At 41.4% G+C, this 20736-nt stretch overlaps 1 protein-coding gene across 11 annotated transcripts in view; it reads right to left on the reverse strand.

The window, feature by feature from the left end:
• PPP1R9A (protein phosphatase 1 regulatory subunit 9A) overlaps window positions 1–20736 on the reverse strand; it is a 293927-nt gene that overhangs the window by 18051 nt on the left and 255140 nt on the right. For 4 of the 11 annotated variants that reach the window (XM_084785938.1, XM_084785937.1, XM_084785940.1 and 1 more), the window contains 4 exons: window positions 15021–15178; window positions 14267–14510; window positions 878–965; window positions 702–785 (listed from right to left, as the gene is read on the reverse strand). In XM_084785938.1, the coding sequence (XP_084642064.1) occupies window positions 702–785; window positions 878–965; window positions 14267–14510; window positions 15021–15178 (574 nt within the window). Of the gene's footprint in view, window positions 1–695; window positions 786–877; window positions 966–14266; window positions 14511–15020; window positions 15179–20736 lie in introns of all 11 variants that reach the window. The other 7 variants (XM_084785945.1, XM_084785944.1, XM_084785943.1 and 4 more) reach the window with 4 other exon arrangements.

Genomic DNA, 20736 nt, shown 5'->3' on the forward strand with positions numbered 1-20736 from the left:
AGAGATGGCTGAACAAGCGCTGGAGAGATGGCTGAACAACTGAGCCAAGATTTAAAAGCAGGAAGTAGGAGAAATGAGATTCAATCCCAGACATATGGGTTTCAGAGCTTTATGATTTATTGTCTCCTTACATAAATCTAGGTTAAATTACATAACTTCAGAACAGAACTGAGAAAACCTGACAATATGCTGTTCAAAACTAAGTTCTCTTTCAAAAAAAAAAATCCTTACTGAAAGACAAGTTCACTAAACAGCTGAATTCAGAAAGAGATGGTGGCCATTGTTACATAAATGTAGAATGCCAGAATAGTGCCCAATGTAGAATCACTCCATTAGATGAGGAAGTGGCGAGAGAAAAGGAATTAGTTAACATTGTGAATAGCCAGGCCAGCAAAACAAAACAAACAACCCAACAATCAAACAAACCTAAAATGTATCTGAAAGACCACAGAGATGCATTTAAGTTAGTACTTAAGGAAATTTCACATATCTCTAATTCTGCAGTTAGTGACCAGTGGATGTGGTCAAAGCTGTAACTGAAGGTAGCCATAAAATAATGGTGCAATTTTCCTCTCAGCACAACTCTGGTACCATCACTTGGGTTAGATACACTGACCACTGACTGACCTTACTTAGCAGTAGAAGAGAGACACAGAATTAGCTAAAGAAAGAAATGTATATTTGTAATCACCCACCCGTACCTGCTACCTGCAGAAAACCTACTGGCTTCCTTTTCTTTTTCTTTCCATTTCTTCCCCTTGTTGGGACTCCTTCGCAAAGGCGTCCTACAATAACAGCATACAGTCAGACAGAGAAAGGTAGCACCCCCTTTAATCTTCCCTTATGGAGAACTACTTTTCCAGACGTCAGTGCTTACCCCAGATCGACAAATTTCTGCTTAATCTTTCCTCCTTGTACCACGAATGAACTAGATGCTCTTAGTGATTTAGGACAATTGGCATCATCTAGGACATAGATACACGGGAAAAAGATCAGTTATTTTTATATTTTAAGGCACAAATCAAAAGTCAGTATATCTCTGAATCCAATGGTTTTGCCTAAACCCTTCAATGTATAAGAATATAATGGTTGCCCTGTCCAAAAGATAGAAAAACAACAACAACAACAACAACAACCCTCATCCATAATGGAGAACATTCAGCAAAGTGGGAGGTTGGCAGCTTCACACACATGGGGATGAATGAAATGAGCAAGAATAAATACTTCTACTTCAAGGCTGGTGTAGGGGTGACTTGGCCCTATCTCTGGCTCCTACTCAAGGCATTTCATGGCCTGAGCTCCGTCTTCCACAGCTTTTATGTTTTAGGTTTTTATGCATTCGGAAGAAACCGTTGAGTCTCAAATCCAAGCAGAAAACATTACCTGTTAAGGTCTAGAAGCTTCAGAGAGCCTCTGAAAATGAAGATTTCCCTTCTAAGCTCCTCCATACTAGTGGGCCATAGCCAATTCTGGTACAGGGTAAGGCAGAAGCTGTGGGAACCTTCTTAAGCAGAAGACAAATACATCTTTTGATGTTGCTTTTTAAGAGCTAGTTGGAAGACAACTGTCTGGCCTACCATGACACCAAAGATACCCCAGTCTTCCAAGGACTTGGAGCTGACTGAATCGCACCTCCATGGATGATGCTGGTACTTTGCAGGGTAGCAACCGTGGGGAAGAGGACACTAGAAATGATGTCAATGGGAAGAAAGGCTTTAAGAATGGGGTTCAGTTTGAAAGTGGGGCCAGCTTCTACCAGTAGCATGTATCACACCTTTGACAAGACAGGTGAAGGTCTGCAGCAGAGTGTTGTATGCCACATTTCAGCATATTCAATCATCCAGGATAATAGACAGATAGTATTTTAAATCGGATGTGTGTATGTGTGCAAACGTTCTTCTTAATTGCTAGTGTTGGCCTTTAGCTTAGGTTTTGTTTTGTTTTGTCTTTTTAACGTCTAGGTATTGTGGTATGGAATATATAGAAAACAGACATCCTAAGACATTGTTCAGTGAACCTCACAGGTTATTTGTTTTTGGTTTTTGTTTACTTCTGGGCACATATCTAAATAGACACCAGTACACATAGTTCCAGTTCAAAAGTGCAGCCCCAAAGCTCTTAAAGTAGCGCAGCACATGGACAGATGCTCCACAGATTCCTCGCTATGAGTTCTTCATACTGTTGGTTAATAGTTCTCAGCAGATTACAATAATTCTTTTAAGTGTGCATGATGAAATACAAGAGTTAGATATATGCCTGTGTCAAAAATCCACTTCTTGCTTCAAATGCTTATTATGAATTTTTGCATCATTATTCTTTCAGCAACTGGATTGAACAGCCATAGGTGTGACACATCTCCACTTAGAAACCAGACACTTTCTAGGGGGGTTTTGCTAATAGATACTTTTAAAAAAGCAGGTTTTCAATTTTCTCATAATAGAAGCCAAAGAAACAAATGAGATGAATTCTCCCATATCAATCCTAAAGAACTCTTAAGCGCTAGAACAGTGCAAAGTGAAAAGAAGCCTGCTTAATTATTTCCTGGATCATGGGTAGCTGGGAGAGGTTTTAATGAGTGGTGAGATGGACAGCTGAGACAATGTTCCTAGAGACTCTGGAACCTGTTAGTGTTGTAAGTTATTTGGACATCTTAGGACTAAAACCTTGATCCTGCCATCACAGAGCTTGCTGCTAGGCAACCTTGCATCATTATCTCACACATTTGCCAAGGCATGTTTCAAGGAACACTGAAATGAAGAAAGAGTAAAGAATAGTGCCCCTTACCATTTAAATCATTTAAATTATTTTTAAATATATGTTAGAACATTAGGACTCCATAAAACTCAACACAGGGTTGGCATGCGCTAAGGAGAGGCAAACCTTATATTTTTGCATTTTTATTTATTTAGCGTTATGTAAGATGTCCATTAGGTTTTAGAAATGTCCCGATACGACTTCTGTGACCAATCAGTTTAGGCATTCAGATTAAGCACTTCAGCTTTAAGCTGCAGCAAGTTGCCTCTTGTTTTCCAAACTACATAGTCTCCTGACACCCGAGTCCTAAAGTCCTTCCTGGATGTCATCTGCTCAATGAGACACTTGATTGTTCCTTCTGATATGATGGAAATGTCCAGGCTTCTCTCCTGAACTCAGAGCCTCCTCTATTTAAATAGAACTTAATCACATTTCCCATAAAAATGTCTTATATTCTTTTTGTGATAAAAACGTGTGTTCTGAAGCCACAAGTCCTGTGTTGGCTTCCTTTCTTCTCAGTACCATCTAATCACCACAAGTTTCATGGCTCTTGTATCAGTCTGCCTCTGTTTCCTTTTCACAAGCACCGTGCTGCGGGTCTTCCCATTCAGTTCCCCCATGCTCACAGTCCTTCTACTTTTATTATCTTCTCAGAATAGCCTGTGGTTCCCTAGTAATAAGGTAAGGTATCTAAGATACTTAATGTGTAGAGCCATAGACAGACAAAACCTACTTGCTTTTACACCTAGTCTCACTTCAGCCACTGAGATAGCCCATTTCTTTGAATCTCTGTGTGTGTCTGCTCACATCAGCACTCTACCTTCCAAACTTTCTTACCCACCTTTTCTTCTTTTTAAAGTCCTTGGACGGTGACTTTAGTTGCATTTCCTGTGTGAAGTTACCAAACATAACAGCATGTACTTCTTTATTCTCAGCAATGACACAGTATTTCTACCTAAACTCAAGAGGTCTCGTGAAATATAGCAATAAAAGGAACTGTGCTGAAATCAGGGGTAAGACAAGGCTGTCCACTCTCTCCTTATCTCTTCAACATAGTACTTGAAGTCATAACTAGAGCAATAAGACGATCAAGGGGATATAAAACTATCACTGTTTGTGGATGACATGAGATTATACATCAGTGACCCCAAAAAATTCTACCAAGGAACTCCCACAGCTGATAAACACCTTCAGGAAGGTGGCGTGATACAAAATCAACTCAAAAGGAAAAAAAAAAACCAGTAGCCCTGCTGTTTACAAATGACAAATGGGCTGAGAAAGAAATTAGGGAAACTACACTTCAATAGCCACAAGTAACATAAAATTACATAAAGAAAGAGAGTGAAGAAGATATCAGAAGAAAGAAAGATCTCCCATGCTCAGGGATTGAGAGGATCAACATAGTAAAAATAGCCAACTTCAGAATTTTAGACACACCCAAGATAGGAAAGATATTTTCTTCAAGGCTGCCAAATACAAATAGTGAAAATACTAACAATGTAACATTTATATAATTCCTGATTGTGTCATGGTTCTTCTTGCTATAGGTAGTTTATTGTATATATGTGTAATAATTAAATATATATGTAAAAATATAAAAATGTTTAGGTAATAAAAAATAATACTTTTAAAATGTGAAAAAAAATGGCCATCATACCAAAAGCAATCTTAAGATTCAATGCAATTCCCATCAAAATTCCTACATAATTCTTTACAGAGCTTGAAAGATCAATTCTCAACTTCATATGGCAAAACAGAACCTAAGAATTGCTAAAACAATCATGAACAATGAAAGATCATCTGGGGGGATCTCCATCTGTGATCCCAAGTTGTACTATAGATCAACAGTAATAAGAACAGCATGGTACTGGCATAGAAAGAGGCTGATTGATCAGTAGAATCAAATCAAAGATCCAGAGATAAACTCACATACCTATGGACATCTGAGTTTTGACAAAAAAGCCAAATCCATATAGTGGAAAAAGGATAGCATCTCCAGCAAATGGTGCTGGTCTAACTGGATGGCTACATGTAGAAAAATGAAAATAGATCTATATTTTTCAGCCTGCACAAAACTAAAGTCCAAGTCAATTAAAGACCTCAACATAAAATGAGACACACTAAATCTGTTAGAAGAAAAGTAGGGAAGAGACTTGAATGCATTGGCACAGGAGACAACTTCCTGAATAGAACACCAACGTCTCAGGCTCTCAGATCAACAATAAATAAGTGGGACCTCATGAAACTGAAAAGCTTCTGGAAGTCAAAGGACACAATCAACAGAAGAAAATGGCAGTCTACAGACTGGGAAAAGATCTTTCCTACATCTGACAAAGGGCTAATATCCAAAATATATAAAGACCTCAAGAATTAAACACCACCAAAACAAATATTAAAATATGGGGTACAGAGTTAGACAGAGAATTCTAAACAGAGGAATATCGAATGGCTGAGAAACATATAAAGAAATGTTCAACATCCCTAACCATCAGGGAAATGCAAATCAAAAAAACTCTGAGATTCCATCTTACACCTGTCCAAATGGTTAAGATAAAAAACTCAGGTGACAGCACATGCTGGTGAGGATGTGGAGCCAGGGGAACACTCCTCCAATGCTGGTGGGAGTGCAAACTTGTACAACCACTTTGGAAATTAATCTGGCACTTTCTTAGTAAATTGAGGATAATTCTACCCCAAGACCCAGCAATAGCACTCCTAGGCATATACCTGAAAGATGTTCCACCATACAACAAGGACATTGCTCCACTATGCTCATACCAGATTTATTTGTAATAGACAGAATCTGGAAAAAACCCTAAATTTCCCTCAGCCGAAGAATGGATAAAGAAACTGTGGTACATTTACACAAAGGAATACTACTCAGCTTTTAAAAATAAGGAAATCTTGGAATTTTCAGGCAAATGATAGAACTAGAAAAGATCATCCTGAGTGAGGTAATCCAGACCCAGAAAGACAGGTATGGTATAACTCACTTATAAGTGGATATTACCCATATAATACAGGATAACCACACTACAATACAGAGACTGATGCACTAACCAAGGACCATGTATGATGTGGACCTAGACCCTCTGCTCAGATGTAGTAGATAGGCAGCACAGTTTCCTTGTGGGTCCCACAATATGGGGAGTAGGAAATATTTCAGATGTGTACTCTGGCCCCCCAACATTGATGACTTCCCCCTGGTGGGGCTGCCTTGCCAGGCTACAGAGGAAGAGAATACAGGTACTACAGATGAGATTTGATAGGCTGAATTCAGATATTAGGGAAGAGGGTTCCCTTTTCTGAGGACTAGGGGAGGGAGAAAGAGGGGATGAGGGAGGGAGTTACAATCACGATGTAAATAATTCAAACTGCAGAACAAGCAGGTAACATATATTTCTAATCCCACTACACAGGAACAGGTCTGAGACTGGTTGAGACATGAATGCCCATGCATACACAATGCTTCTTGTTGGTTATGTAATTCCTGTGACTTATTATTAGATGCCATTCTTCGTATGGCATGAATGAAGATTTATAGATGTCTTTCTTCTGATCATACGAAGGGCAGAGAACCAGCCTTAATTGTTCTGTGTATCATACATACCTCGTACATTTATAATTTTAGGACTGTATAATGCTTATGAGAAATTATATGGTTTCAGAACAAAAGAACTGGACACTGACACTGGATCAGATGTGACAGGATTCATTCCTCTCAGCATGCTGGATGATGACATCCTGCATCCTTCATGCTCCATCCCCAAGTGCTTCAATTGCTGTTCCTCATCAGAACAGGACAGCTCCCAGGACAGCTTCAAAGAAAGCTCCCAATCCCAATTGCTCCAGCATTTCAGATTGTTCCAAACAGGACCTCTATTAAGCCTGGAATTTCTCAACATTTAGAAACTGGACCTCAAATGCTATTCCTAGCTTATTTAACCATTTCCCCCAATTTTATTTGGGCCCCTACAAAGATATTATTCATCCCAAATGAGCCAGAAGAAACCTTAAGAGCATGATGCCTCAGGGTTGGGTAGGTTTTTGGTTGCTTTCTTGGGCTATAGATGTTTATTTTCAATGGTAATTGGTTATAAGTTATTATTGGTCTTATTTAGAGAGAAAACAAGGTTGGACTCTGGGATGTCACTCTTTTACTTTATCTTTCTTTCTTAGGTATAGAGATAGGGGTTGAAAAGAAAGAAGGGGGAATATAGAAATATATAAGGATGATAGGACAAAAAGTAGATTATATAATCTACTCCTCAACTTAAGCCCTTAATTGTTACTTACAAATAAAGTTATTTTTAATTCATCATTATAGAATTTTGTATATTGATGAAAAGTTTAATTTTGATACATTGGTATAGAATTCAAATTTAATATTTTCTTCACATACGTTATATATATTTCTACTCTAATATGAGGTATTGTACCCATACAAGTCAATTATAATACAAGGTTTACTTCCAATACTTTGAAAGTGTTATTGTAGTCTGTTGAGGATAATTAAGTAATACAAGTTAATTGTTAGTTGATCAACTCCTGGTCATGTCAATTACTAGTCTATTTTTGTCACAAGAATATACATACTAGGTTTAATAGACAAATATGATTCTATAGATAGATAAGGTAAAATAGATAAGGTCTTCAAAATCCTCAGAGACCTGGCATTTAAAGATGTTTTTATTTTATTATTTTAACAATTCTTTGACAATAAGACAGGTTAACTACTGGCAACATGCAGCCTACATCAAAGAAGATAATGAGCATCAAAGAACCTCCTTATGGAGATGGCTTCAAATGTTACAAACCAGCCCCTGGGCAAAATGTCCTTGTTTCTACCACAGATAGAATTCTGCCTAAAAATGGGCGAGCTTTGGATGCAGGCAGAGTCAATGGCCAAACTCTGCCAAGACAGGGTAAGCAAGTCCTCAATAGTTCCTGTCTCAAATATGTCTGTCAGATATATTGGGCTAGAAGGCTAAAGATGATGCTCCTGTGTTATAGAGAGTTTTGGGTGACTGTTCAGGCAGTAGACTGTCTCTGTCATTTTTTAATTTTGGAAGCTGCTAACTTGCACTTCTGGTTCACTCAGGTAATTAAGCTTTATTTCTTCTCAAGTCTCTGATGGGGTTCAAGACCAGATAGTTTAGTCTTATAATTAAGCTTAGTTGTTTAGGGGTTAAGATGTTTTTAGATCTAGAGAGATGTCTTAAGTTAATAGAGATGAAATATGATAGATACTGATTTTCATTCAGAATTTTACACTTATCAGGATAGGAAAGATGTTTTCTCCAAGGTTGCCAAGTACCAATAGCAAAAACACTATGAATGTAATATTTATATAATTCCTGATTATTTTGTGGTTCTTCTTGCTGAATGTAGCTTATTGTATATATGTGTAATAATATAAATGTATATGTAAAAAAGAAAAATAATAAAATATATATAAAAAAGAAAGGAATTATGTAAAGATTTTGAAAAGCTGTGTTCTAGTTAGGATGATATTAACTCCACAAAAGTTTCTGAAAGTGCTGCATGACTGGCAGTGTGCTAAAGGTCACACAGAATTTTGGAATATTAACCTTTACAGTTGAGTAGAAAATTGATAGTGAATCTTAATTTACTGCAGTTAATATTGACTGGATGAAGCTTCATTGCTATGTAATTCTAGAAATAAAATCTGAGTCTAAGGATGTAGCAGCAGAAAGGGAGCATTTCCTTGCCTATTATGGTCCAGAATCCTGTTTTACAACCCTCTGGAGGGAACACCATTTTTGAGTCTGCTAAGTTAACTGTCATTCAGTTACAGGTAACTCAGTTAGGCAGAGCTCGTGGGATTCCTCCTGTCTCCATTTCTATTGATGTTCCTCAAATACGAGGGAAAATGATGACATGCAATTGAGGCATGGACACACTCAGAGAACTCCTAATTCCAGTAGGGTAACCAGAGGGCTCTCCTTAGAGTTGCAATAAAACACGGGTCATATTAACTACCTTTGTAACTCAACAGTCTGAAAGTCCACTTGCAACCAGTGACTAAGCCATCTCCAGAGTTCATAAATCAGTGGTGAGTGAGATGAAGCACACTTCTAGGCCAGCAATCAGGAAGATGCTCCCCTTCCCCACTGTACCTCCTTTCCCCTTTGTCCCCCACCCCCACAATGGGCCAGAGAGTCAATATTTTACATTTTATGTTAGGAAGATGTTAATCACCCTGCTGTTCCATGACAGCTTGAAGGGATGCTGTATGGCTGAAAAACTGTGACTGCATTCTAGTAAGACTTCCCTGGCAAAACAGGTGGCTGTTGGGTTTGGCTGGAAAGCCCATCTGGGTGACTGTAAAGGGACAAATTTAGACATGCATCCAGGCACTTGCCAAACACTAGTTATTTGCCATGCTCTTTCTGAGAAACCAGCAAGACCAAAGGGAATAAGATAAGTAAGAAGACATTGCCACACACTTGACTACTAAGTCAGTCATTCTACACAAAGGGACAGGGGCAGGAGTAATAGAGAAAACCACCGTGGAATGTGGCGTACGTAGCCCAGGCCCAAATTAAGGAGGTGAAATTTATGCTGGGTGCAATGCTAGCCAAGACTTCATGTAAACATGAAGTCCAGTCTGTACCTGGGAGCACCACAAAGCCCCTTTAGTTCTTTCCCTGAGAAGCCAGTGATGGCTAAAGGCCATACCCCGAGGGAGCCAGAGGTTAGCCACACCAGAATTCTTAGGGCCAGCTCAGTGAGTGCATCTGTCTCAGACAGCAAGGAATGCAAGGAGCTGCAGAACCTTATGCTCAGGAGTTTTATTTCAATGAAGGAACATACCATTCCACTGGCCTCTGTTGGATCAGCCTTGGTGATCTCATTGCAAGGGAGCATGGGATTTCTTTATGTTTGAATGACACTCAGGTCTGTTTATTGGGAACTGGCTGGAAACCCTGAGGCATGTGAGAAAGCATTAGTGCAAGGGGCAGGTGTCAGCACACCATTGCACACTCTGCGTACACAGTTAATCTGATTCTAGTTCGATGACCACTGAGTAGCTTCTCATTTTTGAATCCTCCACCTAGGAGAGAACGCAATGAAGGATGTCTGTGAATGAGTCAGCGGATCCTCCCAAAGTAAGCCAGGGAAGTACTATTTTGGTATGGGATGTTTTCAAAGTTTTAGAAGCATGAGCCAACATTCTGAACCTGATCAGATGTGTGTATATTACTGAAATTGGGGATCTGGTAACCTGAAGTCCAGAACCCTAATTCCTTGGGCCAGTGGGTGAGAGGTCTCTGTGTGACATCTTCCACGGTGTGGAGACCTGAGAAGAGAATGCCAAAAAAGCGAAGTGCTTTCCTACACGTTGATTGTGGGGGGACAAGGGGTCCCAGAGAGGACAAGTATGCCACAAAACAAGCCTGGGGGCAGGGAGAGGGGATAGAATGAACGTGAACAGCAGAAGCACACACAAGACCCTAACCCTGAGAACACGCAGAAGAGGGTATGGCGGATGCAGACGCTAGCACGGAGCCCGCTGAGGGAAGGAACGCACTTGTGATTATCACCGAAGACACATCTAGGTGCAGATTAGGCCCTTTGCAACTGTGCAGTGAACACGGGAATAAATGGGAATGAACACGAAGGCAAGGGAAACTCTAGGCTACAAACTGGTTTTTTGTTTTGTTTTGTTTCGTTTTTCGAGAGAGGGTTTTCTGTGTAGCCTTGGCTGTCCTGGAGCTCACTCTGTAGACCAGGCTGCTCTCGAACTCACAGAGATCCGCCTGCCTCTGCCTCCCAAGTGCTGGGATTAAAGGTGTGTGCCACCACCACCTACACTGCCTTTTAACAAGGAAAAAGGAAAAAAAAAATGAAGTGCCAACGCCAGTCTCATGGTGTCAGTTAGAATGTGAAAGTTAGTCTTGTCACCGTGACTACATCTGGATGAGGTATTGCTGTGACAGACCCGTCCGTGTTGGTTTTGGGAGGACTGTGGAAGGAACGCCATTGCTGTTGAGAGCTTGGTGGGCTGTTTTGTAGGAGTTTGGGAGATAGCATTGATTGTAAGCCAGTGAGTAGCACTCCTCCATAGCACGTGCATCAGTTCCTGTCTCTAGATGCGTGTCCTACATCTCTTGCCCTGACTTCCCTGTCAGTGCCCTGACAATGCACTGTTATTTGACATAAACCCTTCCCTCCCCAAGTTGCTTTTGGTCAGGGTTTTTGATTCACCACTAGAAACTCCAATCAAGACAGTATGATACAGCAGTTGTCTGTTGACAAAGCTAGTACTACAGAAACTTCCAGTGAACTGCTCTGTTCAGTTACCCAGCAGTCTGGTCAGCTCAGGAGAAGTGAAGAAGGGAAAGCCCAAGATCTTGGTCTCCAGAGAAGAAATGACCTGTCCCTCTTCTATGGTCCCAGTTAATTTCAAAGGAGACACAGTGCAAACAAGGCAGCACTGTGGAAATGGAGAAGTTGTCATTCTCCTGCCGTGTTACTGCCAAGGGCTCATGAAGCACACTTCACATCTGCATAGTACTCTTCTGCCAACTTCAAAACAGTCATCAGTTAGAAGGAAAAGGCAGAGTAAACCCAGACTGAAGACGGAGCTGCTTTTTCAAGTCCACCCTGAGTCTTCATGGGTCAGAGATCACTCTCTGATTGTCATAGCAAGATGCAAGATGAGGATACAAAGGCAGAATGCTCGCCTGGCCTCTGCACGGCTCTGCTCTCAATCTCCAGCACTGCAAACAACTAAATACAACAAGCCAAACAACAACCCTGCCCTATAAGGCAGACTCACACGATGGGGCTCCAAGCATCAGCAGCTCCAAAGACTGAGCTTCTGCTTTGGGCTTCTCCCAACAATGGCCTGTGTGCGCTTAGGAGCAGACGCAGAGCTTACTGGAAGTCTGGCTCTATGAAGGTCTTATCACAGGATTTAAACTATGCATTAATTGATGAAAGTTTTTAACCCACTAATTCTTTTGGAAGGAACTCAACATCACAGTCAAGCTAAGCTGTTCACCAACATGACAATCTCGTCTGATTGCTCAGTGGGCCTCACAGAATGTTCTTGCTACCACTAGTGCTCTGCGCTGCGAGCACTCAGTGTCTGCCTTATAGGCAGTCTCCGAAGAGCTAGCTGTGTGCAGGCCCGGTCTTTGAAAGGTGACTCTAGCAGCTGACAGGCTGAGGCAAGGAAACCCAGGAGAGTGGTCCTGAAGAACCCCAATGCTGACCACAAGTCACCAAGTGCTGTGGACCACAGGGTAGGCTGGGTTTCCGTGTTCGCAGGCACCCATAGGAAGCTTGTCATTTATGGTCTGGCAGAGACAACGCTCAGGGAGCTTCATGGTGTGCAGGGATGCGCAGCTGTACCCACAGTGCACGAGTGAGGTGCATCTCATCTCTCTGATCACTGGTGAACCTGCTCTCCCTTTCACATCAGATCAACCTCCTGTCCAGGGAACGGAGAGCTGATTTCCTCGGTCTGCTTTTCACTTTTTAAAAAAGAATCAGTTCTTTGGAGTTTCTTGAATGCTAAAAGAGTACCCATTAACTTTGTATGTTCAGTGCTTATGACAGGTGAAATCCAGACTACGTGTGTCCTAGGCGTAGAGTGTCGGTAGAAGTCGGCAGAGCGGCCTGTTGCTATCCTTCCCTCCACTGTAACGTATAGAATCGAATCTCCCTGCTTTTTCCCAGTGCCATTTCCTGACCCCCCTTGGCCCCAGACAGCCAACTTTGCCATTTCTATTTACAACCTAAAATCATGTGTATACCTCTAAATAATCTGGTATCTTTGCTCTCTATAGATATGATTAGGTAGCTCGTATCATCTTCTTTGACCTGTTGATGGCTTGTCCTAGAGATTCATAGTTATATTTGTATAGTTTACTCAATTTCCTGCTGTATGGGTTCATTACATAAATCCACGCAAATCATTTGTCTGTGTTACTAGTTTGCTCTTTTAATCACACAGCAGTGTTGCCCTGATTGCTCCTTTTGCCTGTGTGTACATGTGGATGCCAGATACTGATGTCAAGTGTCTTCAGTTGCTCTCCACCTTCTCTATTCAGATAGTGTGGATCACTGAACATGGAGGTCACCAGCTTGGCTGGATAGGCTGGCCACTGAGCTCCAGAGATACGCCTGTATTCACTCAACCTGCCCAGCCCCCAGCCCTGTGATCACATATATGTCACCATGACCAGCCTTTACTTGGATGCTGGGAATCAACCCTTGGGGCCACATGTCTGGGTGGCAAGCATTATCAACTGAACCATCTCTTCAGTTTCTTCTATGAATATATTTCTTAATATATGTTGTATATATTATATATAATTTTGTATATAATTCTTAATAGACAGACACAGGGTTTCACTTAGTTACACATATACGGACTTACTGTTATTTAAATACATATGTAATATTCATAGATAGGTACTAATAAAATACTATTTGTAAAACAAAGTATCAGAGACATTGATTAGTAAGAGTGCATTTTTGTAAAAAATGCAAGTATATAAACCAAAGCATCTATACATCAAAATAATTTGTGTTCTGTATGTAGTATAAATTAAATTGCTTATATAAAAAATTAATATAACCAATATTCCTGTTACTATAAACAAATAAACCACATGTAAAGGGGAAACTTCATGCTTTATATTTCTCTCCACTGTTCAATTTATCTAAACACAGGTTTATTGCTTTTACATACCAAAATTAATGACTAAAAGACAAGTATAGGAGCCTGAGAGGTGGCTCAGAAGTTAGGAGCACTGGCTGCTCTTGAAGAGGACCTGAGTTCAATTCCCAGCACCCACATGTTGACTCACAACCAACCAGCTAGAACTCCAGTTCCAGGGATGTGATGTCCCCTTGCAACCTTTGTGGGCAATGCACACACATACCTGCAACAGGTAAAGCACCATGCACATAAAACAAAAAGAAATATCTTTAAAAGTCAAGTCTATAAACACTACTTTGAAGTCCAAGCTTAGCTAGATGAGGCTGTTTTGATCAGGGCTACCCACTCTGTGTTTACCCTCACCACTGCTAACCTGCCACACACACTGCAATGTTAATCATTATCATGGATATGATAATAGTTAGCATCACAATCAGTCCTGGGAAATATATTTAAATAACAATCCATTAGTTGGTAATGGTTTACATCCCTGGATCCTCACAGCTCCCCTCATGTGGCTCTAATGTTAGTGTTCATGGACACTCCAGGCTCTAGTGTACACAACGTTTAGACAGTTTCCAGAACATCCCCTTAATAGTCAATTTGGGAGAAAGCTAAAGGGATATAAGGATAAAACTGACAGGCAAAAACTAAAAACATGGAAGCGGGAACTCTCTCATGCTCTAAGACAGATGGAAAACAGTACCGAAAGGATCCATGCCTCTGAGAAACTTCTAGTACATAGCGTACAACTGGAAATATTAGTGATATCAGAGCAAACAAAAGTGGAAAAACAAAGCAAAATGTAAATACCTCTTTCTTGTAGTGTTTTCTTGGTGGTTTGGAGGCGGCAAGGAGGGTCTTCTGTATCATGGTCAGATTTTGAAGGCAAGGAAGGTGAAGTGTCTTCCGAGACTGAAGAGAAAGGGTCCCTTTCCGGCTGCTGTGATCCTTCTTGAGACTCAGTCAGGTGGTGAGGTGAAAAGGCCCTATGGCTAGCCACAGGGGTGAGGAGTGCGACACCAGACTCTGACTCTGGACAAGAAACTCTCCAAGCCTTGGGCAAAAGCGATTTGGTAACATAGGTGGTTATAGAGCCTGCCTGAAGGTTGCTGGTGTACGAGATTACAGAGCAAATTATGCCTCCGAGTATCAGTGCTGTGTACATTTACTCTGAAATGGCCTGGCCTTTTCTCAGGGAAGGGAACTTCTGTTCGCTGGCTTACCGCTGAGCATGCCAGTTCACAACTACTCACCAAACAAACAATGCAGCTAACACAGGCACCTGAGATGTGTAGAAACGATTACTTGGGTATTCATTGTTTCCCACTAGATTTAAACAACTACATTAAAAGCTGAATATCAAAGGCACCACCATGAAATACAGCAGTAGAATGCTTTTTGGCTACCTTGTGAATGGATAGAGAAAATAATTTAAATGACAGCAACAAGCAAGCCGAATACAGAAGGAAGTTCTTTCCAAGTAAGATGCAAACTCTATTAGTAACATAGCTATCACGTTCACGACGGTGGTGGCACCAGTCGGATAGCCACTAGGAGTGCTCACCTTCCGCTCCAGGCTGTCCTCCCCATCAGTTGAGCTGACACTGTCATAGAGCCTTGTCCTCGTGGGCCTCTGGCGCCTATTCTTTACCGAGAGCTGAGCCCGAGTTTTCAGCGCTTTCGAATCCAGGCGCTCTGTCTCCGGGACTGCTTCATTCAAGTCTAGGGAGAGTAGTGTGACGTAATCAGTGAGAGAGAATGCTGGAGACCATAGGCAGAGACCACAGACACCGAGACCCAGTCACTGGTTATCAGTGACAGGGGGTTGTGGGTGGGGGGACAGGTGACAATTTTTCCAGTTTTTCTAATGCTCCACAGGTGACAAGAGAGCATAAAGCCTTTCTGCAACACAATAATAAAAAGCAGAGGTTTGAATTTGCTTATGGACACACATGTTGGGACATTTGATGATCACCGTTACAAGAGACCTAGAAAAACTCTACGGATGAAGTCCAGTTGCCAAGATCAAGTGTGTGTAATGGAAGGTGATCATAAGCACAGAAATTCACTAAAAGGCTGAGCCACTTTGGTCTTGATAGTATCTGAATATCTAACTTGTTTCGCTTTGAAGTCTGCTTAAAAAAAAAAAAAGATAGAGAAAATCTGCTTAATCCCAGAAAATTTAGGATAATTCTGTTTCCTTAGAAGAAGGCGTGGCCACACAAACAGACAAATAGATGAACTACCCCAAGTGTGCAACTCAGGGCACTATGAACAGATAGATAAAGATGCCATGTTCTAGCACTAGTTTCCAGGTTGCCTTCCACGCTATTTTTCATTTCTTTCTCTGAATATCTCCTCTTCTCACCACAAACTACATTAGTTTTCCACAGGAAAATGTTCACATCTTAAAATAGAAGGACTGCAAGAGAAGGAGTTGGAGAAGTGCCTCGGTAGTTAACAAGCGTTTGTTGTCCTCACAGAGGGCCCAGGTTCAGTGTTTAGCACATGAATGGCAGCTCTCAATTATCTGGGCCCAGGGGATCCATTCCAGGGGATCAGATGCCCTCCTTGTACCTCCCCAAACATTGGGCACACATGTGGTGCACACACATATATGCGGGCAAAATAGACACATAATTAAACAAATCTAAAAATAAAAAGGACTGCAAGAGAAACAGAGAAAGTGAGAGGGAAGGAGGGAAGAAACAGAGTGAAATAAATAAATGGATAAAAATGACAGTGACAGCAGTTGGGTATGGCAGGACTTGACCGTCATCCCAGCCCTTAGGAGGCTAAGGTGTGAATACCACTGTGAATTCAAAGCCATCCTCTGTGAGCCTCTGTCAGTAAGCCTGAAACCCAATAAGGGATGAACACAGGTGGAAGGGGAGGAGAAATAAGAACTGCCAAGAGCATCCATGTGCTCCTCCTTAGCTGGTTCTTAGCATTTGTAATATAGTTAGGGTATACGAGGCTGAGGAAGCCAAGCTATGAATATCCGATTGGGGCAGCAGTGTATGAGTACTGAGTAAAAAAGCACTTTGGAGTGGAACTACTCTTTACATAGATATACGTGATCATTTACTGTAAATAAAATAGTTTGACAATGAACCCCACCTCATATTTTTAAGATGGCAGTCACTTTCAAGAAATTAATTAGCCTGTTTGCCCTGAGGGGAAGTAGGCTATCTGGATGAGACCTGATAGGTTGTGGTCATATGGTGGGGGAGGAGGTCCCCTTCTGTCACAGGTCTACTGGAGGGGAATATGGTGAAAGAGGGAGAGAGGGGAGACCAGAAAGATGCAAGTGAGGGTATAATAATTGGGATGTAATCTGAATAAATTATTTAAAAAATAAAATAAAATAAATGAAAAAGGAATTAATTAGGTGACCCTGGATTTAAAAATATGCGAATAACTCAGTTATAGAAAACTAATAGACACTTGTATTAATAGAAAAGAATTTCTTACAACCATCATTAGGCCAAGCGATTTCTTTTTTATAGCACTGTTTTAAGGATGTGCTCTGAACACATTATAAAACATAAACATTAGAAGGATCTCAGGTGGTTTCTCCCTGACTTATAAAACTGAGCACTTGGCATATAGCGCTAACAAAATAAAAATTCAGTGTACTTTTGCCCAGGAGACGTGTGACCGAGTGACACAATTTACAGACAACTTTTCATTTCCTACCCTTGAGCACTTAGAGAAGTCAGGCTGCCTGAGCGGACACAAAGAGCAACTAGATGTTTTCTCATTAGTGGCCTCCTTACTTTCACATGCCGACGGAGGAAAAAGGGTCCCCCTCGTCACTTTAATTTCTTCTCTCCAAGAAAATCTATATTTGCAGCTGCCTATTAAGAGTTCATTAGTTGTGATAATTGGGAGAAAGGCAACCTTACAATCTCTGTTTACACATAAAAATGCAGAACACCACCCAGATGAAGACAATAATACAATTAAAAATACAACCGCTCATGCACGTCTTCCATTTTGTCTGTCTCAATGTTGGACTGTATGCTCTGTAATGCAAAGCACTGGCACTCGCTCCACCTTGTTTGTTCCTCATTACAGACCCATGAGAAAACAAGGAAGCAGGTTGTTTCCTCTTCTGAAGCTCAGAAAATTAAGAGTAGCTTGTCCTCCTCTGCAGTTGATGAACGGTTTGGATTGTTCTATGTTCTACCCCCCCAGGTTACTGGCTATCCGCTACAATTTACCTACTGTTGAAAAGTCCAGACTGCAAGATTTTAATACCACGGAGATGTGCTTTAAAATGTAGGAAATCATGTGTGCTGGGACCGGTTGAGGAAATTCAGCTCTCCAGGATCTATCTATTCCATGTTTATTAGAGACCGTGGGAAAGGGAAGACTTGTTGAACGCCAAAGACAGACTCCCTCACAGATGGTTTGGTGATACCTTTGGTGAGTAGATGACAAAAGGTACCCAAAGAACATGCATATCCTGTTTGTGCAGATATGGTTCAATTGGCAATAGAATTCTGGCTTTTAAACACGCCATAAATCCCACCTACAGGACCGCAGAACAAATGTAGTGAGGAGAATTGAGAAGGACGTACTAGCAGGTGTAACACTGTGGAGACTAGTTAGTATGGCGCAGCCTGTCAAGTCCAGCTGCTGGACAACCCTAAGTGGCAATATGGAACATCTGCATCAGCATCCCTTCATCAGTGTAAACTGGTTGAGCATACACATGCAGTTATATCTAGGAAGAGATGCACTTAGCTAAGCCTAAAAGGCAGTGCTTCGAATCTGCTACCCGAGTGGCCGACAGTACACTGCCCACAATGAACAACTTTTGAGAGTCTGAAAGCAAGTATCAGAGACACTTTATTTCAGAGATTATGGATTTCAAACTAGGAATTTATTTTCCACCCTGAAAAGTTTTGTTTTGTTTTGTTTTTTAAAAAGAATCAGAAAAGTGGAGTGGTGCTGAGAACCATCACATGAATAGCACTCACACCAGGGGAATCTAGTAGAAACAAGAAGATGTGTAGCGACAGGCAGGAAGGATCCTTGCAACTATGCGACGCTGGCTTCTGAGTAGCCACGTATCTGCACTGCGTGTCCATCGTCCATTACATGCTATCTTTCTCCACTCTCTGATTTAAGAATCACAGTCTTACAATTCAAAGGAATCTTGGGATTCTGGCCAACTTTACTCCTCCTAAAAGAAGAGTGGGGCTCAAAGGTGGCCTCTCACCTGTACACTAACTTGAGTTATACAGTTAGTCTGTGAAATGACCTAGACAGAACTCTGATGTAGAGGCCCATGCTCCTTCCCCAAGGTCACTCTTCTGTCTGGAAGTGAACTTCATGAGCAGTCTTGTGCTTGCCACAAGCATTCCTTTTCTACTTTAGGTTCTAAACAGAAATATATGCCCAAGTGTAATAACCCTGCAAACCCACAGAAGCATGGCACATCAGGGAGAAGAAGTCTCGGGTATTTTACTTGGCTTTGTATATATCCCAGGAATAAAATTCTTATCCCCCAAAAAATTAGCTGTCATTTTGGGTGATGGCAGTGTGGCACAGGAAATCCACCTGGCTCAGTTCCTAAGTTATGTGCTGTGAGACAGAAGGGCTTAGGTGACCATGTTTGTCACTTCTTCTTAATAGAGACTCTCATTTCTATGGTAACACCGTCCCACAGGTCCAGGCCTCGGGCCTCCCTTTTTTCTCTTCTTTCTGGTGCATCTTGTTTTGCTGTTCACAAGACAGAGGAAAATTGCTTTTTTTCTCTTCTGCTCTCTGATTTACTCTTTCCTGTGGAGCCCCCGTCTGTGAAGCAGCGCACCACTGACTCAAATGCAGGTAGAAATACACACGTGGCGCAGCCTTGAATGGATCCATAGAGAGGGATGCATACAGAGACCTTCCAGTCAGGAGCTAACGATGGGACTTCGAGTGGGCGGGACACGGCTGTACCTGCATCTCAGGACTAGTTTCAATATTGCTTTAAATTGAATCCTTTAAAAGAACTTAATGGATTCAAGTGGCTGGGTATGAAAATGCTCTATGAAATTAGGATGCTACATATGATATAACACAGAGGCCAGTTCTCTACAGCAATGCTGTGAGTAATTTGCTCCCCCCCACACACTGGATTGATGTGTTTTTGATGTAAATGGAAAGCTGCTGGGGGTTAGGTGGGGTGTCAGACCCAGGCAGCAAGGAGAGCAGGAATGCAGATGCATAGCAATGCACTCTGCTGTGCCCTGAGCCCCTCAAAAAGTCCTACCTGGCTCCTGCTATTGTCATCTAAAATGCTGGGCATAATGAGGCACTTGGTGGCATTTTGAAACTTAAACGGTATCTGTCTATTATTCAGAGTCACTGCAAGTTCATAAAAGATGGACCCTTCGGGATTGGGGGCTGACGCATAATTGCATTCAGGTGGTAGGTTTAAGCGTCTCAGAGAGGGAGTGTGAGAGAGTCAGTACGAGAACAGGCCTACAGCTCAAACCCGGATGAGCTGCCATGCCATAAAATTGGGCAATTTACCTAACCTCTCAGGGGTCCCTGAGGATCCTCCACTGCAAAGTGGGAACGATAACGGGCAGAATACAATCACTGCATTGTTATGAAGACTAAATGCACTAATAGACCTCAAAGTGCTTAGAAGGGTGAATGGCCCGTAATAGCCACCCCACAGCTGTCTTTACTGACATCCAACAGATTGGCAAGAGTAAAGTGCGTTACAGAATAGCACGTACATTCACTTGAAATATTTAGAAACTAGTAGCAGATATAGTGAAATCTGTATAAGAGCACAGGAAAACTGAAAAGATAACCTTTTTAGTAGGCTCTTAGATTAGAAGATATGAATCAGATAAACCTTTAATACTCAGAGATGTTAAAGATTTTGCATTAGGCATTTGTTTGTGTCTTTTTTTTTTTTGTACTTAGATATTTGTGTAGTTAAAATTAATTTAAAAGGCATATTTGTTACTTTTTTTTTTTTTTTTTTTTTTTTTACTCAGAGACATCTTAATTCTACTCTAGTTTGCTTAGCTCTGCTGTTTCATGGGTTGATACAGGCCAAGAAGCTTGGCCAAGTTCTCCCACTGAGAACCCCATTGATTGGCACATGGTGATGCCACCTAGTCCCTTTACTGATTGCCTGCAATGTGTGGGGAGACGTATCAGGTCAACTATGCTATCTGCAGATACGGATGCTACTGCTCCAATGATAGCATTTTCCTTAGGAACCTACTCACAGGCAACTTTCTCCTTGAATTCCGCTGACAGTT

The sequence above is a fragment of the Acomys minous genome, assembly GCF_964271855.1.
Source record: "Acomys minous genome assembly, chromosome: 6".
NCBI classification, from domain to species: Eukaryota; Metazoa; Chordata; class Mammalia; order Rodentia; family Muridae; genus Acomys; species Acomys minous.